The sequence below is a fragment of the Hyla sarda genome, chromosome 13 (genome assembly GCF_029499605.1).
Source record: "Hyla sarda isolate aHylSar1 chromosome 13, aHylSar1.hap1, whole genome shotgun sequence".
NCBI lineage: Eukaryota > Metazoa > Chordata > Amphibia > Anura > Hylidae > Hyla > Hyla sarda.
Window position 1 is genome coordinate 47544542 of NC_079201.1, and position 27670 is coordinate 47572211.

Here is a 27670-nt window from a genome sequence, read left to right on the forward strand (position 1 = left end):
TACTTTACGTTAGTGGTAAAATTTTGTCGATACTTGCATCGTTTCTTGGTGAAAAATTCCAAAATTTGATGAAAAAATTGAAAATTTTGCATTTTTTTTTTTTACTTTGAAGCTCTCTGCTTATAAGGAAAATTAATATTCCAAATAAATTATATATTGATTCACATATACAACATGTCTACTTTATGATAAATGAAGAAAGGTGATCAAGAACGCGCATGCGTTCGAAACGTGTCCATAGGAGTTGTTTGCTGACCAGGTGAAGGTGGATGGTGTGTGCTCTGTATTTTTAAAGAAAAGTGAAATAAAGGATCTACGTTTTAAGGGACTGCTGGACTACCTTTCTTCATTTACCTACAAGTTTCAAGCCTGGCCGGGCTCGGGTCCTTGCAGACCGTGGAGGAGGTGAGCTGAGAGAACTTTATTTCTTATCTACTTTATGATTGCATCATAACGTTGACATGTTTTTACTTTTGGAAGACACCAGAGGGCTTCAAAGTTCAGCAGCAATTTTCTAATTTTTCACAAAATTTTCAAAATCTAAATTTTTCAGGGACCAGTTCCGTTTTGAAGTAGATTTGAAGGGCCTTCTTATTAGAATTACCCCAAAAATGACCCCATTATAAAAACTGCACCCCCCCAAAGTATTCAAAATGACATTCAAAAGGTTTGTTAACCCTTTAGGTGTTTCACAGGAATAGCAGCAAATTGAAGGAGAAAATTCAAAATCTTCATTTTTTACACTCGCATGTTCTTGTAGACCCAGTTTTTGAATTTTTACAAGGGGTAAAAGGAGAGAAATCTTCCTAAAATGTGTAGCCCAATTTCTCTCGAGTAAGGAAATACCTCATATGTGTATGTCAAGTGTATGGCGGGCGCAGTAGAGGGCTCAGAAGGGAAGGAGAGACAATGGGATTTTGGAGAGTGAGTTTTTCTGAAATGGTTTTTGTGGGGCATGTCGCATTTAGGAAGCCCCTATGGTGCCAGAACAGCAAAAAAAAAAACACATGGCATACTATTTTAGAAACTACACCCCTCAAGGAACACATCAAGGGGTACAGTGAGCCTTAAAACCTCACAGGTGTTTGACGACTTTTTGCTAAAGTCGGATGTGTAAATGAAGAAAAAAAATTTTTTCACTAAATTGCTGGTTTTCCCCCACATTTTATATTTTTACAAGGGGTAATAGGAGAAAATGACCCCCAAAATTTGTAACCCCATTTCTTCTGAGTATGGAAATACCCAATGTGTGGACATCAAGTGATCTGCTGGCGCACTACAATGCTCAGAAGAGAAGGAGCGCCATTGAGCTTTTGAAGACAGAATTTGGTTGGAATAGAAGTCGGGGGCCATGTGCGTTTACAAAGCCCCCCCCGTGGTGCCAGAACAGTGGACCCCCCCACGTGACACCATTTTGGAAACTACACCACCCGCAGAATTTAATAAGGGGTGCAGTGAGCATTTACACCCCACTGACGTTTGACAGATCTTTGGAACAGTGGGCTGTGCAAATGAAAAATTTAATTTTTCATTTTCACGGATGCTCACTGTACTCCTTATTACATTACGTGAGGGGTGTAGTTTCCAAAATTGGGTCATATGTGGGGGCTCGATTGTTCTGGCTCTATGGGGCTTTGTAAACACACGTAGCCTTCAATTCCGGACAAATTTTATCTTCAAAATCCCAATGGTGCTCCTTCTCTTCTGAGCATTGTAGTTCGCCCGCTGAGCACTTTACATCCACATATGGGGTACAAATTTTGAGGGGCTTTTTTCCTATGTTTCCTTGTGAAAATGAAAAATTTTGGGTAACCCCAGCATTTTTTTTAAAATTTTTTTTTTTTTCATTTTTCCATCCAAATTCGTCAAACACCTGTGGGGTGTAAAGGCTCACTATACCCCTTGTTACTTTTCCGTGAGGGGTGTAGTTTCCAAAATGGGATCACATGTGGGTATTTATTTTTTTGCGTTTATGGCAGAACCACTGTAAAATCAGCCACCCCTGTGCAAATCACCAATGTAGGCCTCAAATGTACATAGTGCGCTCTCACTCTTGAGCCTTGTTATGCGCCCGCAGAGCATTTTACGCCCACATATGGGGTATTTCTGTACTCAGGAGAAATTGCGTTACAAATTTTGGGGGTCTTTTTTTCCTTTTAACACTTGTGAAAATAAAAAGTAAAGGACAACACCAGCATGTTAGTGTAAAATTTTTTTTTTTTTTTACACTGACAGGCTGGTGTAGCCCCCAACTTTTCCTTTTCATAAGGGGTAAAAGGAGAAAAAGCCCCCCCAAAATTTGTAACGCAATTTCTCCCGATTACGGAGATACCCCATATGTGGCCCTAAACTGTTCCCTTGAAATACGACAGGGCTCTGAAGTGAGGGAGCGCCATGCGCATTTGAGGACTAAATTAGGGATTGCATAGGGGTGGACATAGGGGTATTCTACGCCAGTGATTCCCAAACAGGGTGTCTCCAGCTGTTGCTAAACTCCCAGCATGCCTGGACAGTCAGTGGCTGTCCGGAAATGCTGGGAGTTGTTGTTTTGCAACAGCTGGAGGCTCCGTTTTGGAATCACTGCCGTACAATACATTTTTCATTTTTATTGTGGGGACAGTGTAAGGGGGTGTATGTGTAGTGTTTTACCCTTTATTATGTGTTAGTGTAGTGTTTTTTAGGGTACAGTCACACTGGCGGGTTACAGTGAGCTTCCCGCTAGAAATTTGCGCTGCGGAGAAAAGTTTGCCGCAGCTCATACTTGAAGCAGGAAACTTGCTATAAACCCGCCCGTGTGAATGTACCCTGTACATTCACATGGGGGGGGGGAAACCTCCAGCCGTTTCAAAACTACAACTCCCAGCATGTACTGACAGACCGTGCATGCTGGGAGTTGTAGTTTTGCAACAGCTGGAGGCACACTGGTTGGAAAACCTTCAGTTAGGTTCTGTTACCTAACTCAGTATTTTCCAACCAGTGTGCCTATAGCTGTTGCAAAACTACAACTCCCAGCATGTACTGATCGCCGAAGGGCATGCTGGGAGATCTAGTTATGCAACAGCTGGAGGGATCACAACTACAACTCCCAGCATGCCGAGACAGCTTTTTCGGCATGCTGGGATTTGCAGTTTTGCAAGATCTAGAGTGCTACAGTATAGAGTTCACTGTGCAGTGGTCTCTAAACTGTAGACCGCCAGCTGTTGCAAAACTGCATCTCCCACCATGCCCAGCAGCTGTCTGGGCATGCTGGGAGTTGTAGTTTTGCAACATCTGGAGGGCTACAGTCTCAGACTGTAGCACTCTAGATGTTGCTAGGCAACTTACCGGCTTCCGTCGGATCCAGGGAGTCGTCCTCTTCTACTGCACGACATCGCCGCCCGCTCCGATCACCGCCACCAATCCGCTCCCGCAGCTTCCACCGACGGGTAAGTGGATCTTCGGCGTTCGGTCCCCGTCATTTCCCCGTCCTGCCCGCCTATTGTGGGTGTGCAGAACGGGGAAAATGAAAGTAAACCCCCTGCCCCTAATCTGCTATTGGTGGTCGCATCTAGACCACCAATAGCAGAGATAGGAGGGGTGGCACCTCTGCCACCTCACTCCTATGGCTACAGGGGGATCGTGGGTGTCTTAGACAACCGCGATCCCCCTTCTATTCTGGGTCACCATAGACCCGAATGACCCGGAATCGGCGCAAATCGCAAGTGTGAATTCACTTGCGATTTGCGCCAATCGCCGTCATGGGGGGGTCTGATGACCCCCCTGGGCATTTGCACGGGGTGCCTGCTGATCGATATCAGCAGTCACCCCGGCCCGGTCCCCGCCCGGCACGCGGCGGGGACCGAAATTCCCACGGGCGTACAGGTATGCCCTGGGTCCTTAAGACCCAGGTACAGAAGGCGTATCCATACGCCCTAGATCCTGTACGGGTTAACTTCAAGATGAGTTTTTTTTTTCATAGCACAGTTTAGGATTACATACTTTAGGGCAGATATTTCATCTGTAGTGGGCGACGCCAATACAAGCTGGCGCTAGGGCTGCTCGTAAGTGTGCCGTCTAGATAGCAGTGCAATTTCAGAGAGTATTCCAATGAAAGAATGAATATGTTTATTCTTTCGGCAGAGTCTGGGTGCCAGAATTTCCTCATGAATTCCGTAGTGGGAATGGTGCAGCAGCATCCCATTGAAAACAATAGGAAGCTGCTTTAGGGTATGGTCACATGTAACAGATTCGCAGTGTATTTTACATTATGGATCCGCAAATGACCAACCCTTGTTGTGTGCCTCTTTCTGTGCCCATGTGTCCTGAGCAGCAACCGGCCACTACAAGCAGACACACAGGGACCTGCGAGTTGCCACTACACCGCCTGCAACCATTGTGCTGACTCGAGAGGTGATCTCCCTGTTCAGCGGCACCATTGTGTGCTTTTCCTTCATGTTACCCACAGCAGCAAGACTGAGCAGCTATGATCAAGGGTCACATTGTCCTACATTAGGGTATTAGGATATTGTGAGTAACCCTTAGGGGGCAGTGTGACTGTATTTATGCATTGATTCAGTTTTGATTCTATGGAAGCCTATTTTGATTACACACTAAGGGGCCCTTGTAAATCACTCTGATGTGTAGTATGTTATTTTTTGTGGACACATACATTTCACTGACCAGCAGAAACTTGCATGTCTGCTACAATGTAGCTATATCAGTTGAGGACATATACTGAATGGCTACCCTAGGACTCATAATGCTTTTACATTAAGCAAAGCTGTACATATTTTCCCTAAAATTATCTTATTTTGTACTCTATTTGCATATATTATTCCCTGACTAAGCCCCTGAGGATTCTACTGATATGGGTAGTTGAAACGCGTAGGGAGTCTTTAGGGTACAATAGGGAGAGGTTCCTGTGTGGGGATACCCTTTTCTGGACGATTAACGTTCACCAAGACGGAAGTATGAGGGCGAATGATTAGGGGGATCTAGACCATATGTATGCCTATAATTTCCCTGGTGGCTTCCTCACACCTGTTTCTACAGACAATTGTATCTGCATAGCTATCAGTAATTTGTTGTGTATGTATAACATTTGGTGGATTTATGTTGCACCTTTTTGAGTCATAATTAGTAGGTTTGATATTGGCCTTTTAGGCTCTTAACCCTTGCCTATCTTCAGATTTGGTTATTATGCGGAGGATACTACTAAGTGGGAACACCACCCAACAACAATTGTAGCATTTTGGGTTTTTGGCACATACACAGTGCACTCACAGACATTGCAGTCGTTCCCCCCTACTCTTTGAGCTAGGCTGAGCGGCCGCAATCCGCGCGATGACCTGCAGGTCCCTGTGTGTCTGCTTGTAGCAGCGTTGAATTGCTACTACGAACAGGCACAGCAGGAGATGCACAATAGGGCTTGGTCATTGGTAATATACGATGTGGATCCGTTACATGTGCCTCTACCCTACTGTCATTTCTGAGTGGAAATCCACTCGGAAAATACATACCGAGTGAGTGGGCCCTTAAGGTCCCGGACATTTTTTGAACATCTGACCACTGTTTATTTAAACATTAATAACTCTGGGATGCTTTTACTTTTCATTCTGATTCAGAGATAGTTTTTTCGTGACATAGTCTACTTTATGTTAGTGGTAAAATTGTGTCGATACTTGCATCATTTCTTGGTGAAAATATGAAATACCTCATGTGTATGTCAATTGTTCGGCGGGTGCAGTAGAGGGCTCAGAAGGGAAGGAGCGACAATGGGATTTTGGAGAGTGAGTTTTTCTGAAATGGTTTTTGGGGGGAATGTCATATTTAAGAAGCCCCTATGGTGCCAGAACAGCAAAAAAAAAAAAAAAAAAAAAAAAAAACACATGGCATACTATTTTGGAAACTACACCCCTCAAGGAACGTAACAAGGGGTACAATGAGCCTTAACACCCCACAGGTGTTTGACGACTTTTCGTTAAAGTTGGATGTGTAAATTCTCTAAAATGCTGGTTTCCCCCCAAATTTTACATTTTTACAAGGGGTAATAGGAGAAAATGCCCCCCAAACTTGTAACCCTATCTCTTCTGAGTATGTAAATACTCCATGTGTGGACGTCAAGTGTTCTGCGGGCGCACTACAATGCTCAGAAGAGAAGGAGTCACATCTGCAAATTTTTTTCAAAAATGGGGGGGCATGTCGCATTTGGGAAGCCCCTATGGTGCCAGAACATCAAAAAAAAAAAAAACACATGGAACGTAACAAGGGGTCCAGTGAGCCTTACCACCCCACAGGTGTTTGACTACTTTGGATGTGTTAATGCTTTTTTTTTTTTTACTAAAATGCTGTTTTTTCCCCAAATTTAGATTTTTAGAAGGGGTAAAAAGAGAAAATGCCCCCCAAAATGTGTAACCCCATCTCTTCTGAGTATGGTAATACCCCATGTGTGGACATCAAGTGCACTGCGGGCGCACTACAGAGAAGGAGTCACATTTGCAAATTTTGCTGAAATGGGGGGAGGGGGGCATGTTGCATTTTAGTGCCAGAACAGCAAGTGGACCGGTCACAGAAGAACAGGACTGCAGTTAGGGGCCTTGAGCTTTGAAATCGCTACCTGTTGAGCCAGAGCAGTGGGACCCCCCCTCAAGGGGCATTACATGGGGTAATTAATAAAGTTACATGGGGTAAGTTGCTAAAATGGGGTACAGTGGGACATAAAATTATAAAACAGATTATGTTCCCAGAATGATGACCCAGAGCATAGCCAAAAATAAAGAAAATGCCCACCCCAAACCCTATGCTCTGAATCATCATTCTGGGAATGTGATGTGTGTGGCCGTCCCTCACCTGTTGCCTCAAATGTGCACCCCGCTCAGGTGGAGAGAGAGCGCTGCGCATTTGAGGGAACATAAAAAGTCCCCGATGATAGTGACTGTGACCCATGACCCATTTTTTTTTTAAATACCCCCAGAGGTCTAATATATTTATTTATATATATTTATATTTATATATATATTTATATATATTTTTATATTTATATATATATATATATATATATATATATATATATATATATATATATATAAATAATATTATTATTATTTTTTTTTTTTTTTGCTGAATATTTTTTTGGGGCAATTTAGTGGTTTTATGGGGTTAAAATTTGGAATGTACTCTGGACTTGGTGCATTGGGGTCAAATTATGGAAAATTATTGTACCGCATGGAAGTGTGATACTCCCTGAGCAGTTTTTAATGCAGAGGCCCGGATGATCGGGGCTAGTGTCACATTGATAGGTGGTATCCTTCCGTATCCCCCTCCTGTGACACTGCATTTTTTTCTGGGTTCGTCCCTTCTTTCCAGTGTGGGGGATCTCACCTGGAAAGTGTTGGCCTGGGACGATCCTGGCACCTATATTTCCAGTTTCTTGGGAAATCCGGCCTGCTCTTTCCCGGTCAGCAAAGATCAGGGCTTTTAGGACTTCTTCTTGGAACTGGAGGAATGTCCCTGTGCTGCCAGCGTTCTGGTACAGTACAAAAGAGTTGTACATGGCAACCTGTACCAAGTAGACTGCAACTTTCTTGTACCATACACGTGTTTTCCGCATGGCATTATATGGCTTCAGGATTTGATCAGAAAGATCAACTCCCCCCCCCCCCCCCCCCCAATATGCTGATTGTATTCCAGAATACAATCGGGCTTGAGGAACGTTTTTGTGTTACAGGGACAGGTGAGCTGCCGTTACCATGAATAGTGGTCAGCATAAGGACATCCCTCTTATCCTTATACCTGACCAGCAACAGGTTTTCATGGGCAAGTGCACGGGACTCACCCTTGGGCTTAGGTGTCTGGATAAAATTTAGAGGGAGGCCTCTCTGATTCTTCTGCACGGTCCCACAATCGGATGTGGATCCTGGCGGCAAGGGATGTGAAGAGAGGGATGCTGGTATAAAAGTTGTCCACGTACACGTGGTAACCCTTATCCTGCAATGGGTACACAAGGTCCCAAACGATTTTCCCGCTAACACTGAGTGGGGGAACAATCTGGGGGTTCAATACGGGAATCTGGTCCCTCATACACCCTAAACTTGTAAGTGTACCCGGAGGTACTCTCACAAAGTTTATAAAGCTTCACGCTTCGAGGGAATATACTGGCGGAAGATGAGTCTCCCCTTAAAACTGATAAGAGATTCATCTACAGAGAGCTCCCTCAGCGGTACGTAGGCCTCTAAAAATTTGGCCCCAAAGTGATCAATGACCGGCCTCATTTGTAAAGCCGGTATTAGGTGGGATCACCTCGGGGTGGACATGCCTCACTATCTGCATAATTAAGGCATTTCTGAATGGCCTCGAACCACTTCCGTGCCATGGCCATACTGTAAAGCGGGGTCTAGTATAGGATGTCCCCGCTTCAGTACTGCCTGGCACTTGGCTTTTTCGACCAGGCCCATTTGCAGCACGAAGCCCCAAAATGTCCTCATTTCGGCTGCACTGACGGCATACCATTCATTGGACCTGGCCAAAAAAAGAATCAGGGTGGTGGGCGATGAACGGCCTGGCGTACAGATTCATCTGCTCCACCATTAGATTGACCAGGCTGTCACTGAAAAAATAACTGAAATAGTCAATTTCAGTGAACCCAGCTGTGACAATCCGGATTCTGGAGTAGCCAACAAACTCCGGAATCCGTGGCTGATAACCCTCGGGGGGTCTACAGACAGGTTCACTGAAAGGGAGCTCCGGTAAAATAGCCTGGGGGGGTCGTACTCCTAGTACGAGCGGCATTGTCGTTCGTACTAGTGCCGACCACTGGGCCACTTTCATGGGGGATGTGTGGCCTCGCCTGGCAGCGTCTCCGCAGCGTGCAGGGGGCTCATCATCACTGCTAGATGATGAGGAGGACGATAAAGAACACAGGAATGTAGGATCTTCATCGTCCTCACTGACAGATTCGGAGTCGAATGCAAGAAAAGCATATGCCTCCGCTGCCGAAAATGCCTGGTGAGCCATCGGTGGCGGGTGCGGGGAGGGCGTGTGTGTGTCCTTAAGTACCAGAAAGCCAGGGCATACGCCCTAGGTCCTTAAGGGGTTAAAGGGGTTATCCACCATGAGGTTATTTTAAGTACTTACCTGCCAGACAGTAATGCACATGCTTAGGAAGCATCTGTGCTTGTCTTGGAGCTAAATGGATGTGTTCTGAGTCTACCATAACAGTGCTGCTATCTTTTTGTAAAATGGCTATTTCCTGTTTGAGTTCCCTCCTTCCAACTAAAAGTCCCATGTTTCTTTGGTTGTGTGAGTTCAGTTTTCTCCCTCCCAAACATCAGCCATCCCACCCAGTAAAGCACACCTGAGCTCCCATGCTATGCTGTAAACAATAGACCAGTGTTTTCTAACCATTGTGCCTCCAGCTGCAAAACTACAATTCACTGCAGAATGATCTCCCTCCCCCCCCCCCCCACCCAGGGGTTGCTCCACCCATTGAAGCAGACAGGTGCCTTTGAACACCTGACTAGTGAAGTAATGTCTTAGGCCGCACAAGAACCTGGGAAAACCTGAAACACTAATTTTGTATTCTGTTAAAAATGAACATTGAGGCAAAGATTACATAAGAATTGCAACACCAACCATCAAACATAGGTACAGACACTTTATTATGAACTACACTAATATTACAGCCCCTGTAGCATAGTCAAATAAAAAAAATCCCATTTAAGAGATTTTGTGGGGGAATGGAAAAACTTAGCAATTTTTTGAGTTTTTGATTTATGTTCAGTGTGGGCTGTAACAATTTTACAGGGAACCTGCCATAAGTTTCATGCTGTCCACACCACGGGTAGCATGAAACCGTGTCATGTTCCCACTGTACAATAATGTAAGATTCACTCTGAAACACTGCAGAATTCATAGTTATGATGAGATATATATGAGTATGGGGAGAGATGAATTAGTAAGGGCCATCAGCACTGGAAAAGCTGCCTGGGAAATAAAATATGCTGACAAATGTTCTGATGCATAGAGGAACGGTCTTTAACCCCTTAAGGACACATGACGTACTGGAACGTCATGTGTCCGCTCCCGATCTATAACACGGGGCCATGGCGTCTAACAACGGCCAGGACCCGTGGCTAATAGTGCGTGGCATTGATCGCGGTGCCGCGCGCTATTAACCCTTTAGATGCGGTGTTCAAAGTTGAATGCCGCGTCTAAAGTGAAAGTGAAACTATGCCGGTTAGCTCAGTGGGCTGTTCGGGATAGCCGCGGCGAAATCGCGGCATCCCGAACAGCTTACAGGACAGTAGGAGGGTCCCTACCTGCCTCCTCGCTGTCCGATCGCCGAATGACTGCTCAGTGCCTGAGATCCAGGCATGAGCAGTCAAGCGGCAGAATCATCGATCACTGGTTTCCTATGAGAAACCAGTGATCAATGTAAAAGATCAGTGTGTGCAGTGTTATAGGTCCCTATGGGAGCTATAACACTGCAAAAAAAAGTGAAAACAAAAGTGAATAAAGATCATTTAACTCCTCCCCTATTAAAAGTTTGAATCACCCCCCTTTTCCCATAAAAAAAACAGTGTAAATAAAACTAAACATATATATGGTATCGCTGCGTGCGGAAATGGACGAATTATAAAAATATATCGTTAATCAAACCGCACGGTCAATGGCGTGCGCGCAAAAAAATTCCAAAGTCCAAAATAGTGCATTTTTGGTCACTTTTTATATCATGAAAAAATTAGTCCGATCAATAAGTCCTATCAATGCAAAAATGGTACCGCTAAACACTTCAGTTCACGGCGCAAAAAATGAGCCTCATACCACAAAATACGCAAAAAAAGAAAAAAGTTATAGGGGTCAGAAGATGACAATTTTAAACGTATACATTTTCCTGCATGAAGTTATGATTTTTTCCAGAAGTACGACAAAATCAAACCTATATAAGTAGGGTATCATTTTAATCGTATGGACCTACAGAATAAAGATAAGGTGTCATTTTTACCGAAAAATTTACTATGTAAAAAAGGAAGCCCCCAAAATTACAAAACTGCGGGTTTTTTTTTTTTCAATTTTGTCTCACAATGATTGATTTTTTTTCCGTTTTACCGTAGATTTTTAGGCAAAATGACTGACGTCATTACAAAGTAGAATTGGTGGCGCAAAAAATAAGCCATCATATGGATTTTTAGGTGCAAAATTGAGAGTTATGATTTTTTAAAGGCAAGGAGCAAAAAACGAAAATGCAAAGACGGAAAAAAAACCCGGTCCTTAAGGGGTTAAATGCACCAGATTTATCACAGTTGCTGTTTGCTGTAAACTGTCTGGTTTTCACTAGACAGATAAAGTTTACACCAACTTTTAGTTGCCATGCTTTACACAAAGATGATGCACCAAAATGTTGCCGCATATTTTAGGTCATGCCCCCTTTTTCTCAGTGCTGGACCCCTTTCCCTATAAGACATGCACTCTTGTCAGGCAAGGCACATTTTATTCTTTTTTGGCAAAATATGCGTAGTTATGTCTCAATTCATATGCGCCACAAGTGTGGTGCAACAGCCATAGTAAATGAGGGTCGTTCTAATAAAATTCATGAAAAGATCTACTTTTTCTCCAAATCCTGAGACAAATAACATTTAGTCCCAGTTGGGAACTTAAACATGTCATCCTCTGATTGCAATACACAATACTCTGATACAATACACTTTAAAGGGGTTCTCCAGCATAAGGTGATTTTAGTACGTACCTGGCAGGCAGTAATGGACATGCTTAGGAAGGATCTGCGCTTGTCTTGGGGCTAAATGTGAGATTTCCATAACACTGTGGATAGCTTTTTGTGAACTTGTATTTCCTGTTTGACTTTTTTTTTTTTTTTTTACTACAAATCCCACAATGCCATCTTCCTCCCTCCCACACATCAGCCAACCCACCCATTGAAACATAAATGAGCTGCATCCATTCAAATCAGTGTGGTTTTCAATCAGGGTGCCTACAGCTTTTGCATTAGTTGCAGATTGATCCCTCCACCCATTGAAGCAGACAGGCTCCCTGTCATCAGCTGACTAGTGAGTCAGGTCTCAGCCGCATTGCAACCTGGGAAAAATCTGAAACAGTCATTTTGTATGCTGCTAAAAATAAATATTGGAGTGAAAATCACGGAAGAATTGTGAGAAAACCGTCACACACAGGTACAGACACTATATTATGAATTACACTAATTACAGCCCCTGTAGCATAGTCAAATAAAAGAAATTCCTGGAATACCCCTTTAATACTTCTGCATTGCAGTATATGTGCCTTTCAGCATATTGTTGGCGGGCATCCTTTTAGGGATGAGCTAAGGACTGGCACTGTGTTCCGGTTGAGCAATATTAGTTTAGTCACATACAGTCAGCAGCAGGTTTGTGCTTGATGTCATTCTGGGTCTTCATTCTCGGTGAGGGGGAGAGCTGCCTCAGTCACAGGACCATAAGCTGTGGAGTACTGTATTTTTCGCCCTATAGGACGCACCGTCGTATAAGACGCACTCAATTTATAGGTGCAAAATCTAAAAAAATAAAGATTTTGAACCCAATAGTGGTCTTCAATCTGCGGACCTCCAGATGTTGCAAAACTACAACTCCCAGCATGCCCGGACAGCCGTTGGCTGTCCGGGCATGCTGGGAGTTGTAGTTTTGCAACATCTGGAGGTCCGCAGATTGAAGACCACTGCATAGGAGGTAATACTTGCGTGTCCCCGCCGCTCCGGACCCGTCACTGCTGCCGGCCGGGTATCCTCGCTCTATGTCGCCACCATCACGTCGTTACGCACGCCGACGCACGTACGCGACGACATGATGACGAGGAAGGAGAGCGCCGGCCATACAGGGGATCCCTGAACGGAGAAGACACCGAGGAGGCAGGTAAGGTCCCTCCCGGTGTCCTGTAAGCACTAACCCGGCTATTCAGTCGAGCTGTTCGGGACCGCCGCGTTGAAATCGTGGTGGTCCCGAACAGCCCGACTGAACAGCCGGGTTAGTGTCACTTTCCCTTCAGACGCGGCAGTCAGCTTTGATCGCCGCATCTGAAGGGTTAATACAGGGCATCACCGCGATCGGTGATGTCCCGTATTAGCCGCGGGTCCCGGCCGTTGATGGCCGCAGGGACCGTCGCGATAGGGGTGTATTCGCCGTATAAGACGCACCGACTTTTTCCCCCCAGTTTTGGGGAAGAAAAAGTGCGTCTTATACGGCGAAAAATACGCTACTCCTGAATTAGAAGGAAAAATTTTACTTGAAAGTATTGCCCACAAATTCATTCATTCATTCATTCAATTTTTCCAGCAGTTTGGAAATAAAATAAAATTGTTGTTTATAATTTTATTTTTAATTATTATTTTTGTCTTTTGTCTGTTTTTTTTTTCTCTAAGGTCAGAGTGGTCTTGGAAAATCTACTTTAATAAACACTCTCTTCAAATCCAAAGTCAGCAGGAAATCTGTGCAACCCACGCCCGAGGAACGAATTCCCAAAACTATAGAAATAAAGAGTATTACCCATGGTGAGATATGAGTAGCAATGAAGACTAATGAAATAGAGAAGATCTTTTTTTTTTTTTTTTTACCAGTCCTATAAACATTTATTAACCAATAAGGAATTCAGAGGGAGGGGAGATTGTAATAAGTTAGGAAAATATTGTGGAACCAATGTGAAGGGAAGAGAAATGGGAAGGATGCGAATGACAAGGAGCCTCAAGTGGATGTTGCACCCTCACGCATTTGGCTCGGGCATCACTTTTATATACAGTGGTCCCTCAACATACAATGGTAATCCGTTCCAAACGGACCATCGTTTGTTGAAACCATCGTATGTTGAGGGATCCGTGCAATGTAAAGTATAGGACAGTGGTCTACAACCTGCGGACCTCCAGATGTTGCAAAACTACAACACCCAGCATGCCCGTACAGCCGTTGGCTGTTCGGGCATGCTGGGTGTTGTAGTTTTGCAACATCTGGAGGTCCGCAGGTTGTAGACCACTGTTAGAGGAAGTTGTACTCACCTGTCCCCGCCGCTCCGGATCATCACCACTGCCCAGGATGTTGCCTTCCATCACTGTCGCCGCGTCCCCAGGGTGTCCCCGACACTCCGGTAAGGCCTCTGCTTCCCCGGCATCCGCGCTCTCCGTCGCCGCCATCACGTCGCTACGCACGCCGTTTCTATTGGATGACGGGACGGCGTGCGCAGCGACGTGATGACGTCGATGGAGAGCGCCGACGATGCAGGGGATCCTGAAGACGACGCGCCGGTACAGGTGAGTGATCGTCAGCGGACCACACGGGGCACCGTAAACAGCTATCCGGTGGCAGCTGAAGCAGTCAGCGCTGCCGGATAGCCTTTTATGCAATGGCCCCGACATACAAAAGCATCGTATGTTGATGCTGCCTCTGAGAGGCCATCGCATGTTGAAATTATCGTATGTCGGGGCCATCGTAGGTCGAGGGGTCACTGTACTGCTCTTTAAAAATATTTACTGATCCTAAACTAGTATCCTTGGAATTTCTTTCAGACATTGAAGAGAAAGGAGTGCGTATGAAGCTTACCGTTATTGACACTCCCGGATTTGGAGACCACATAAATAATGAGAACTGGTAATGGAATGAATATTACTTTTGTTTTATATACTGCATATAACTGTGTGCACATAAGCATGATAAAAACTTCTACATAACAAGTTGAATAAAGTTGCCAATATTTCATTGTACTTACATGGTATAGTGTATATAGTAATTCTGAGTTACAAACAATATTAAAGGGGTTCACCCGTGGAAAACTTTTTTTTTTTATCAACTGGTGCCAGAAAGTTAAACAGATTTGTAAATCATTATATTAAAAAATCTCAATCCTTCCAGTACTTTTTAGGGGCTTTATACTAAAGAGAAATTCAAAAAAGAAAGTCATTTCCTCTGATGTCATGGCCACAGTGCTCTCTGCTGTCCATTTTAGGAACTGTCCAGAGCAGCATATGTTTGCTATGGGGATTTTCTCCTTTTCTGGACAGTTCCTAAAATGGACAGCAGAGGTCAGCAGAGAGCACTGTGGCCATGACATCATAGGAAATGCATTTCTTTTTTGGATTTCTCTTTAGTATACAGCCCCTAAAAAGTACAGGAAGGATTGAGATTTTTTTTATAGAAGTTATTTACAAATCTGTTTAACTTTCTGGCACCAGTTGATTTAAAAAAAATTTTTTCCACAGGAGTACCCCTTTAAAACCAAGAGCTGCATTCTTAATTATGCTATTGGAAATACTAAACATCCTCTTAGCTCCTATGATGCAGTGCTCTCTGTCTCTATATTAAAGAGGTACTCCGGTGGAATTTCTTTTTTACAAACCAACTGGTGCCAGAAGGTTATATAAATTAGTAAACTACCTCTATTAAAAATCTTAATCCTTCCAGTTCTTATGAGCTGATAAATGCTCCAGAGGAAGTTGTGTAGTCCTTTCCAGTCTGACCACAGTGCTCTCTGCTGACAGCTCTGTCCGTGTCAGGAATTGTCTTGAGCAGTAGAGGTTTGCTATGGGGTTTTGCTCCTGCTCTGGACAGTTCCCGACACACACAGAGGTGGCAGCACAGAGCACTGTGGTCAGACTGGAAAAAACTACACAACTTCCTCTGGAGCATACAGCAGACTGTAAGTACTAGAAGGATTAAGATTTTTAATTGTAATTTACAAAACTATATAACTTTCTGGCACCAGCTGATTTGAAAACATTTGTTTTCCACTGGAGTACCCCTTTAAGTACAGTGCCTGTTGAAAAGCCCACACTTCCCACAGTGACAAATCTTAAGCCCACAGTAAATGCTGGGAGAGTTCAGTTTAGAAGCGAACAGAGCTGCAGCTGTTTCTTAGAACAGGCTATAAAGCAGAGGGTTATTCGGTAACACTGCAAGTATGGGTGTAGCTAGTCTTGTTGGCCCTGGTGCAAGGGGTCCCCCCCCCTATTATGTCCCAATCCATGCTCCCTCAGCATGTCCCCATACACCTATCCTGTGCCCCCCTCATCTACATGTCTTCAGATGGGTAAGTATATCTTACACATATAGGATGCGCTGGATGTCCCCAGAATCTGTAGCACACCTTGTGGCTGGGCCCTCACCCGGGCTCCGGCTGTCCATCCGGCACTTTTACAAGTTTTTGCACCTTTAAGCTTGGGACTCCCGGCAGAGCTTCTTCAATGTGTTTGTGTGTCCCAGCGATGCAGCTATAGGAAGCAAGAAGGCAGTCAGCCTGGCAGCAAATAATGTAGTGGCAATGCCTAAGGGGCCCTGTTGTGTTTGCAACCTCTTTAGCTGCGCCACAGGTGCACAGATTCTTCTTTTTTCTTTTCTGGGATGAGATCTGAAGTTTTCTGTAATACAATATAGGTTTTTCTGGGAATGGGGGTAGAAAATGAGAATAAAATAAACACGGTCCCTCCGCTCCTGGACGGTCCAGTGCTGCAGTTCCCTATTCTCATTGTAGGAGAAGGTAATTGTAGCAGTAAGTTTTTTACAAAGCTTGGGAAATGCTAATATTCCATGCCATAAGTCTGCAGAGCAGAAAGCTTGACCATGACATGCTAACCAGTGTTCTTATTGCTGCCTACCTTGTTAATGCAAAATAGTCTTTATATAATCTACCTTGTATATTATATGTTGTTCCCTTAATTGTCTTGTCAGCTGGCTGCCTATCATGAAGTTCATTAATGACCAATACGAGAAGTATCTACAGGAGGAGCTGAATATTAACCGCAAAAAGCGGATTCCTGATTCCCGGGTCCATTGCTGTATATACTTCATCCCAGCTACAGGACACTCGTAAGTGACACTTACTCTAAACTAAGAAGACGTTTCCAAGTTGTTTCTTCCATGATCAGTGGCTATTGATTTTCTTCAGTAATATAGATCATTATTAATAAAATATCATCCCCCCAAAAATATACGGGAACGACCAGTAAATTGATGTAAAGCTTTGAAGTCAGATGAAAATATATTCCTAACAAATAACCTTTAAAAGGGAGCCTGTCATACTCATGTTATAAGGCAAGAGAAGCTAAGTAGGTTAATATGTAGTGTTGTGGGAAATCGTTAAGGATAACCATATTTGATTCCTTTACTTTTGTCATCCTGGGCATAGGAGTCTAGTGGGTGGTCCTTACTCAGACGGACACCTCTCTCTATGCATACTTATATTAGTCACTGATCAGACCGCCCTCTGGACTCTTGAGAATGAGCAGGGAGTTTAGTCAATAAGTTACAAGTTATGTTTAATATTTTTACACCATATTATATAAAAGTTATCTCGGCTCATGCTGGTAGACAAGAAAGCATTTTTATTATGACAGGTTCCCTTTATGTCCTTAAAGGGGTACGATACGAAAAGATGTTTGATCGTGTGGGTTCTGTCTCTGTGACCCCCGTGATCTCTCTGCAGCAACCGATGTTCTAAATAGCATCTTTAGAATGCAGGGTTCCCACTGCGGGGGTCGTGACGTCACGCCCAGCCCCCTCCATTCATGGTGTGGTGTGACGTCACGACCCCTGCCACGGGAACCCAGTGTTCTACATGTACTATTTAGAACACCGGGCGCTGCACGAAGATCGCCGGGGTACCAGCAGTGTGACCCCTGCGATCAGACCTCTTATCCCCTATCCTTTGCATAGGGGATAATAAGTATAGGGGCGGAGTACCCTTTTGGTCTTGAGGACACAGCCAATTTTCATTTTTGCGTTTTCCTTTTTTACTCCTCGCCTTTTTAACTCCTTAATGACGCAGGATGTAAATGTATGTCCTGGTGAGCTGGTACTTAACGCACCAGGACGTACATTTACGTCCTATGCATAACCGTGAGCATCGGAGCGATACTCGCGTCATGCGCGGCAGGTCCTGGCTGCTGATAGCAGCCAGGGACCCGCCCGTAATGGCGGACATCCGCAATCACGCGAATGTCCACCATTAACCCCTCAGATGCTGTGATCAATACAGATCACAGCATCTGCTGCAGCATCGCGGTCACTAAAATGGATGATCGGATCGCCCGCAGCGCTGCCACGGTGATCCTATCATCCAGCATGGCAGCCGGAGTTCTCCTCATCTGCCTCCGCTGCCTTCCATGGGTCTTCTGCTCTGGTCTGCGATTGAGCAGACCACAGCAGAAGATCACCGATAATACTGATCAGTGCTATGTCCTATGCATAGCACTGAACAGTTTTAGCAATCGAATGATTGCAATTAATATTCCCCTATGGGGACTATTAAAGTGTAAAAATAAAAGTAAAAAAAATGTGAAAAACACCCTCCCCCAATAAAAAGTAAATTGTCCCATTTTCCCTATTTCACACCCAAAAAGTGTAAAAATAATAAATAAATAAATAAAAAAATATATATATTTTATATACGTATTTGGTATCACCGCGTGCATATATATCCCAACTATTAAAATAAAATGTTAATGATACCGTACGGTGAACAGCATAAACGTTTAAAAAAAAAAAAAGTCCAAAGTGCTTTTTTATAATATTTTATTCCCCCCAAAAATGAATAACAAAAAGTATTAAAAGTTTTATATAAGCAAATATGGTATCAATAAAAAGTACAGATCACGGCGCAAAAAATGAGCCCTAATACCGCCGCTTATACGGAAAAAGGAAAAAGTTATAGGTCTTCAAAATAGGGGGATTTTAAACGTACTAATTTGGTTAAACAGTTTGCGATTTTTTTTTTTAAGCGCAACATTAATAAAAAAGTTTGGGTATCATTTTAATCGTATTGACCCAAAGAATAAAGAACACATGTCATTTTTACCGTAAATTGTACCGCGTGAAAACGAAACCTTCCAAAATTTGCTAAATTACGGTTTTCTTTTTAATTTCCCCACACAAATTATATATTTTTTGGTTGCGCCATACATTTTATGGTAAAGTTAGTGATGGCATTACAATGGACAACTGGTCGCGCAAAAAACAAGCCCTCATACTAGTCTATGGATGAAAATATAAAAGAGTTATGATTTTTTGAAGGCGGGAGGAAAAAACAAAAACGTCCTTAAGGCCCAAATGGGCTGAGTTCTTTAGGGGTTATGAGGCATCACCACCTGCAGACCCATATGAGGGCTTGTTTTTTGCGTGACCAATAGTACTTTGCAATGACACCTTTTATTTTACCATAAAATTTACGGAAAACCAAAAATTTTAGATTTTTGGGTTGAAATCGATAAGAAGCTTTTGTTTTTTACACAGTGCACTTTATGGTAAAAATGACATGTTCTTTTTTTTATCTGTAGGTCAATGTGATTAAAACCAAACCCAATTTATAGTTATTGTACCCCTAAAATTGTATTTTATTTTTTTATATGAGGGCTAATATTTTGCACCGTGATCTGTTGTTTTAATTGGTACCATCTCTGGTGGTACTCATGTATTATGAATCAGAACAAAAGAAAAAAGAAAGTTGCCTCCAGCTCTTCCAAGGATAACGGTGCTTGTAGTATTAAAACATCAAATCTTTAATCTGTATGCATTAAAAATAGAAAAAGGTGGACATCATAAAAGAAAAGTGAAACTCCAGTGCGTTTTGGGCTACATATAGCCATGATTAAGAGCTACATTTTGCTCAAAACGTGTTGGCGTTTCGCTTCTCTTTATGATTAATGTCCACCTTTTTCTATTTTTAATGTATACAGATTAAAAGCAACTTTCTTTTTTCCTTTGTTCTGATACACGGGACACGGCCCACTCTCTGTAGTCCGGGCTCTTCTACCAGAGAATATACTAAAAACTACTACAGCATCGACCCGGTAGCTGAAATAACTTTTTTTTTTTTTTAATGTATGTATTTTATATTATGTATGTATTATGTACCCAATCCCCCACACAGCACCCATAGCACCCCTCAAACACACACATACACACACACACACACACACAACCTCTCACACACAGCACCTCACACACACACACACACAGCACCCCGACACACAGCACCCATCAAACACCCACACACAGCACCCCTCAAACACCCACACACCACCTCTCACACACAGCATCTCACACACACATCACCCCTCAAACACAGCACCTCACACACACACACACACACAGCACCCCGACACACAGCACCCATCAAACACCCACACACAGCACCCCTCAAACACCCACACACCACCTCTCACACACAGCATCTCACACACACATCACCCCTCAAACACAGCACCTCACACACACACAGCACCCCCCAAACACACACACATCACCCCCACACTCAGCACCTCAGACACACAGCACCCCTCAGGCAGATACACAGCACCCCTCAAACACACATCACCTCTCACACACATCACCCCTCAAAAACACACAGCACCCCTCAAAAATACATCACCCCACATACATCAGTATTCTGATTTAATTGCTGTGCTGGCACTTTGAAGGAAAAAAAGTTGGCGTGCGTTACAGTTTGGGCACTCTGGCTCAAAAAGGTTCGCCATGACTGGCCTATGACATAGCATTACACAGTGAAATCGGCAATCCACTGGCTTAGCCAGGCTGCATCAGTGACTTGGCCATCAGAGGCACGTTGCAGGGGTGCGATGAATTCCAGTGAGCTACCGGCAAATTTTAGTTTCACTTTAGACACTGTGATCGGCATTGATCACAGCATCTAAAGGGTTAACGACTATTGTGGTCTAATAAATATTGGATTTTCAAAGCCCCACTGGAGCTGTCAAGGAGCCTTCCACAGACCCTGATACAGCTCATTGCTCTTTGTTGTTTTTGTTTTGTTTTTTAATAGACTGAGACATGTTCTGTCATCACACAGATCCTCAATATAAACTTGTGTATGGAGTGCTGTCTATGGGATTATGTTAGACACATTGTGATAGGTTGGCTGTATATTGTGCCTACCCAATATTTCCATTTTACATAGCTGGCATTCTAGTAGTGTGTCTGTTTCTAATACGTGTTCCTTGCAGACTGTTCCTTGAATCCACTTTCCTTTTGTGTATTTTTCACTGACCATTCCCTCTAAACAGTCTTCATACTAATGTATATGTAAAGTTGCATAAAAAGTAATGCCCAGGAATAGAAGTCTAAGTGAAGTTGTTCCCTGTTCCAATTGTGATTGGCTATTATGGGCATTATCACTTATTCTTGGTCTGAAGTAGATTTAGGAATCTTTTCTCTAGAAACAGACCTAAATGTTTAGATTACATGCCTTATCTATGAAGAGAGAAATGTGTCTGTATATTGTATAGGAGAAAGCGAGAGCCTGTTCATAAATATAACACAAAAAAATCTCCTGTTTAAAGAGGAGCAATTCTGGCAACAGTGAGGAAGCCACATTCCCTGTGGCAAATGTTCCGGGTTTGTTGGCTTAATTTATGGAATAAACGGGGTCCGACTCTAAGAGAGGAGCGTGTGTGGTAGACGGCACACGCTCCCTTGATTTCTATTGGAGCTTCGAAGCGACCCATGTCCAGCACTCGGAAATTATCGGCACTTCGGTAGACTACACTCTCCTCACTGAGCGAGTCAATTTCCCGTCCGGGAAATCACGGGGATCCCAGTGGTCGGACCCACCGCAATCAGATACTTATCCTGTGGCTAGGGCATACATAAGTTTATTTCGGCTGCAGTACCTTTAAGTCCTTCTCTATGTTGCAGAATGCAGGGGGCTGCTATTTATTATATGTGCCTCACGTTCAATCTAGTTTGTAATAATTAAAACCCCCATTTAAAGGAAAACTGTCACATGTTCACTCCCGCACTAACCACAGGTTCTGACGGATAGTGCGGGGGACCCTGATTCATATGATCCCTACCTTGCCTGGATCCGTCTGGCCAATCGCCCGCAATCTTAGTTTTTCTATATATGCAAATGTGGCTCTAACTGGCACGGGCGGGGTTTTCAGGAGCCTAGTGGCACTGTGGCGTCAGCGACGCCCGCTTATGAATATTCATCCCCCCTCCCTCCGGCTCTCCCTCTCCGCTCCTAACTATAGAAAAACTAACAGCCAGACGGATCCGGGCAAGTTAGGTATTATATGAATCAGCGTCCCCAGCACTATCCGTTAGTACCTGTGGTTAGTGCGGGAGTGAACATGTGACTGTTTTCCTTTTAGGATTTGTGTGGCTGATTGCCAGTGGAGTACTTGCTTTGTTCTGTTAATAAGAATATTGTTAATATTTAAGTGTTCATGGTGGGATTGCGGAGAGTTATTTACTCACCTGCTGCTGATACCTTGCCAGAGCCCGACCAGCCGCTGCCGAGCACTTCCTACTTGTATCTCCATACATTAAGAATACATGCTCAGCCAATCACTGGTAGAAGTGGTGACCCACCATAGTCACTAATTGGCATAAAATAATTCTCCAGGAAAACCCTTTAAAGGGGTACTCCAGTGAAAACCTTTTTACTTTTAAATCAACTGGTGGCAGAAAGTTCAACATATTTGTAAATTACTTCTTTTAAAAAAATCTTCATCCTTCCTGTACTTATTAGCTGCTGAATGCTACAGAGGAAATTCCTTTCTTTTTGGAACACTGATGACATCACGAGCACAGTGCTCTCTGCTGACATCTCTGTCCATTTTTAGCAACCATGCGTAGCAGACGTATGCTAAGGGCAGCCTGTTGGCTCAGTGCTGCCTTGCAGTGCTGGGGACTTGGGTTCAAATCCCACTAAGGACAACAATAAATAAAGCGTTATTATTATTATAATAACTTCAGCAGAGAGAACTGTGCTCGTGATGTCATCAGAGAGCATTCCAAAAAGAAAAGAATTTCCTCTGTAGTATTCAGCAGCTAATAAGTACAGGAAGGATTAAGATTTTTTAATAGAAGTAATTTACAAATATGTTTAACTTTCTGCCACCAGTTGATTTAAAAGAAAAAAGGTTTTCACCGGAGTACCCCTTTTAAAGTAACATCACTGGTATTATTCCTTCATTTTTCCTAAGTTGAAAAACAATAGTATTTGGCTCAATAGTTCCACTGTAACAAGAGCTAACATTTGGCTTATATACAGCTAGATGAATCAACCCCTAAGGGGAAATTTAGAAGAAAATAATAGCTTTTATAGAGCAGCACAGATTGATTTTATCTCAGTCACCAGAAGACTCTCTTCTATTTTATGTGACTTTATAGACTGTACAGAGAAGTTTTATTAATCTGGCTTAAAAATATTATTTCACAGACTACGACCTTTGGACATCGAGTTCATGAGACGTCTGAGCAAGGTGGTGAACATTGTGCCAGTTATTGCCAAAGCGGACACCCTAACCCTAGAAGAGAGAGACTATTTTAAGCAGAGAGTAAGTTTCTATCCTTGATGATTATGGGACATAGAGAAATATTTGCAGTCTTCCACCAGGTAAATATTGGAAGAATAGCACTTATGTTGGCTTCAAACAGGGTATTTGTCTGGTATATTTGTTATGCAGAGTGCCGTACTAGAAGGATTCTTTATGCAACCAGGTATCACAGCAGAGCAATGAAGCTGAGCTGCAATACCACACTTAACCCGTGGATAGGTGTGGCACTGTTTTTAGAATAAAATAACTATGGGGGAGATTTATCAAAACCTGTCCAGAGGAAAAGTTGCTGAGTTGCCCATAGCAACCAATCAGATTGCTTCTTTCAGTTTTGGAAAAGGCCTCTGGAAAATGAAAGAAGTGATCTGATTGGTTGCTATGGGCAACTCAGCAACTTTTCCTCTGGACAGGTTTTGATAAATCTCCCTCTTTGTCTTTCTAAACTTTGATATCCCCCTATACTGTATATTGTGACTCATTTATGCAACAATCAATCACAGGTGCCAGGATTACAATTAGAGACAGTCATAGTCATTAGAGATGAGCGAACTTACAGTAAATTCGATTTGTCACGAACTTCTCGGCTCGGCAGTTGATGACTTATCCTGTGTAAATTAGTTCAGCCTTCAGGTGCTCCGGTGGGCTGGAAAAGGTGGATACAGTCCTAGGAAAGAGTCTCCTAGGACTGTATCCACCTTTTCCAGCCCACGGAAAGCTGAACTCATTTATGCAGGATAAGTCATCAACTGCCGAGCCGAGAAGTTTGTGACGAATCGAATTTACTGTAAGTTCACTCATCTCTAATAGTCATAGTCAAAGAATAAGGAGCCTACTTTATTTCCCTCCAGAAACAACATCACTGTATGTAGTGTATGGTTCTGCAGTTTATGAATGGACCTGGCATTTTTTTGTTGGGATAAATAAGCAGACTTTTTTTTTTTTTTTTATCTTGGACATTCTCTTTTGAGGTCATTCTTTTTTATTTACAAGTTATAGTTCCATTTTTAAGCTTATTATTCATTACTGGAGCAAAGATGAGAACTTTGATGTGGTCATGAATCGGCATAGAAGATGGTTCAGGACAGGAAAGAGGAGGGGACACAACTGTTGTGATCTGAGGTTGTAGAACTTCCACTTCTACAACCTTTTTGTTTTGATATATTACGAAGTAAAACATTAAATAAAAACCAATTGCAAAAAGAAAGTTAAAACAAATAGTAAAAAAATGCATTTAAAGGCATCCACAGCATTTTAGGAGGTCATACAATTTAAAGGGGTACTCCGCTGTTAGACATCTTCCAACACGCCCTCTCCCATAGACCTAAATAGAGGGGGTGTAGCATGATGTCACAAGGGGGCGTGGCCGTGACGTCACGATCCTCCGGCTCAGAGCGTTTTAAATAAAATGTTCACAACGCAGGAGCCCTGGAGTACCCCTTTAAGGTATTCTGTCAGCTATGTTTGCTGCCAAAGGCTACAGACACTGTTGGGTAGCTGTTAGGGTATATATGTACATTAGTCGAGGAGGGGCTGGAAGGTAGGGAGGGAAGCAAGGAGTCATGCCAGACTGGCATTTGGGCAGCTCAGCTCTGCCTCCCTTACACCTGGATGAGAAATAAAAAGGTAATTTTATAAGGTATCCACCATCAGCTACATGAATGGTACTGGTTGCTTTTATACCCTAGCATATCCAACGGTGTCTGCATCTCATAGCAGCAAATAGAGCTAGCAGATTGCCTTTAAATTCACAAAGATCCGTAAAAATAAGAATTGGATATGTTAGCTTTTGGCATGCCTAAATCGTTGTTTCTGTGATAGATTAGCCATTGCCAGAAATTTGGTTTTGAAGCCCCCAAAATGTCATCTAAAATAGAAAAGAAGGGAGGATTAAAGAAAAATAAGTAGGTAAATAATATAGAGAAAGCCAGTTCCTTCATAAAAAAAAAGTTAGAAAGAGCAGCTGAAATCTATAAATCACAGTCTATGTAGAGGACAGGGGCTTCTTCAGGGTCCTGGACAAGTACACACAGTGTCCCAAAAATGTAAAATTGAGCCGCCCTCAACTGGTGTCCAGAGTAGCAGGTAACATGGCACAGGTAAAGAGTAGTACAGAACATGTAATACATCCCTGTACTGTAGGGGGCGCTACCAGACAGCCAGTCAGTGCATGCACTTCAGTAATACAGATGCTTTACCAGTAAAATGCCCATTGTGATTGGTCAGTTCTTCCAGCCATTTCGCAGATCTGTAGCATGGTGTGTTAAGTATAGTTTCAAGTTACAATGGTACAGACCATTGTATGTTAAAAATATTACAACCATTGTAAGTTGAGGGACCACTGTATTATCTCAACTATGCCTGTGACTTCTTGTTTGCAGTATGCTATACTTCTGTATAGTTCACGATGTATTCATGTAGACCTTTGTGCAAAGGATCCCTAAATCACTTCTCCTCTTGACCCATAGATCCGTGCTGATCTCCAGAACAATGGAATAGATATCTACCCACAGAAGGAGTTTGATGAGGATGCAGAAGACAGACTGGTAAACGAGAAGATCAGAGTAAGTCACTGCTCAGAATGGTCATTCAGTGCAATGTGTTAGGTAGAATAGACCCTTAAAGGTGATATATAAATGTATTTATATTTTTAGCTGATGTCATTTGTTTATAGCATTGTCAGCCATGCAATGGTCCTACACTTGGTTTGGGAGTGGTGCAATCTGTTGTGGCTCTCAGACCAGAATTTTTTTTTCTGCACCCCTAAACTGGAGGAAAGCAAAATGCTAACACCCTGTGCGTATAGTGGCTCAGTAGTCTTGCAGCGGTGGAGTCCTGGGTCCTTATTTTACTCGGTCCTTATGAGGGTCTGTTGTGAATAATGTAAATCTCTGTAGATCACTGTGGATTAGGTTGGCCCTATATGAACATATCGCTTGACCAAATTTGCCAAATTAGCTCAGTTATGTATCATTAACTGCTGAATTACTAGACCTCTCAATGTCATCTGTCTTTGTGGAATTTTATACAAGAGCTAGATGTTTCTCTAGTTTCACAGCTGTATCTATAAAGGACTCCTTCCTGTATAGATAAAATCTAGAGATAAAATGAATAACAACAAAGCTTACAGTCATATTGGTCATCATCTGTTCAGATGTCACTGTTTTATGGAAGTCTAATCTGTGTGGTAGAGGTGCTCGCTGTCGCCCCCATGGCATAACATTAAGGTTGTCCCATGATCATAAGAGCTGTGCAATTGTTTTTGCATGTTAAACATATGCAAGAGATGAATTATTATTCCTTTGGAAAATTGTCCATATAAGATGAAATATCTTACTTTTGCTTTATATGTATATTACGTGACCATAGTAAACACTTCTTTAGTACTGTAGATATAAGAACTATTGTTAAAAATCTGTCTGTTGCCAGCTGGATATGCAGAGGGTTGGCTCTACATGTCATGCTATTTAAGTACTAGATGTTTAATATAAGGCTTAGGCTAATACCTAAGGGTGACACATGGATCTCTATATAAAGTAAATTAGTTCTGGATGGATTCTTTTCCAAAATAATTATTTGTCTATTTTTTTAGGAAATGATTCCCTTCGCTGTGGTAGGCAGTGATCAAGAATACCAGATCAATGGCAGGAGGATACTGGGTCGGAAAACAAAGTGGGGGACCATTGAAGGTGAGGTAGAATTCATGCAATATGGTCTTTTACAGTGACGTGATCGGTGTCAGACTTTATATTATATCTTCCCTAACAGGTTCCCTTTCTCCTATATTGTAATATGGAGCCCTTTCTGAGACTGATTTCCATCTAAATACAGTTGACACCTTGCCTAAACTGAGGAGGTGGGGCTGCCAAGGGGTAAAGGCTCAGAGGTGCTGGTCTCCTATTGCACACATAGCAGTGGTGGTGGACTCTTTCACAGCCAGTTTTTTTTTAATTATCTGGGGAACAAAAAACTGTATTTTACCTCACTCCCAGTGCCCCAAATCTTAGAAGTATAACTACTGAGGCAAGAAAAGGGATACTTTATTGAGCTCATGGCTTGTGGGCGAAGCTACACCTACAAGTTTGGCCAACAGCCGCACAGTGTTGCCAATGTTGAGGTATGGAGGTGTGGTATCTGAGACAAAACTGAGGGTAAAGCAGAGTACCATAAAGCGAGTAAAGGTAATACTAAGGATGTGGCTTGATGTATCTAGAGCCATGTGCCTCTTAATAAAACCACTACGACCCTACACTGGCAGGGGTTTACAAATGCCCTTTTTGACGAATACAATGCATTTGGAAAGTCTTTAGACACTTTTTTTTTTTAAAGATTTGTGCTAAAATAAAAACAAATGATTCCCCCCACCCCCTT

The 27670-nt window shown here is 42.9% G+C and overlaps 1 protein-coding gene across 8 annotated transcripts in view; it reads left to right on the forward strand.

The window, feature by feature from the left end:
- The window catches only part of SEPTIN9 (septin 9), a 366436-nt gene that overhangs the window by 321022 nt on the left and 17744 nt on the right, over positions 1–27670 (forward strand). For all 8 annotated transcript variants that reach the window (XM_056549571.1, XM_056549574.1, XM_056549572.1 and 5 more), the window contains 6 exons: positions 13385–13513; positions 14519–14600; positions 16674–16811; positions 23185–23302; positions 25768–25863; positions 26892–26988. In XM_056549571.1, coding sequence (XP_056405546.1) covers positions 13385–13513; positions 14519–14600; positions 16674–16811; positions 23185–23302; positions 25768–25863; positions 26892–26988 — 660 coding nt within the window. The remainder of the gene's footprint in view (positions 1–13384; positions 13514–14518; positions 14601–16673; positions 16812–23184; positions 23303–25767; positions 25864–26891; positions 26989–27670) is intronic.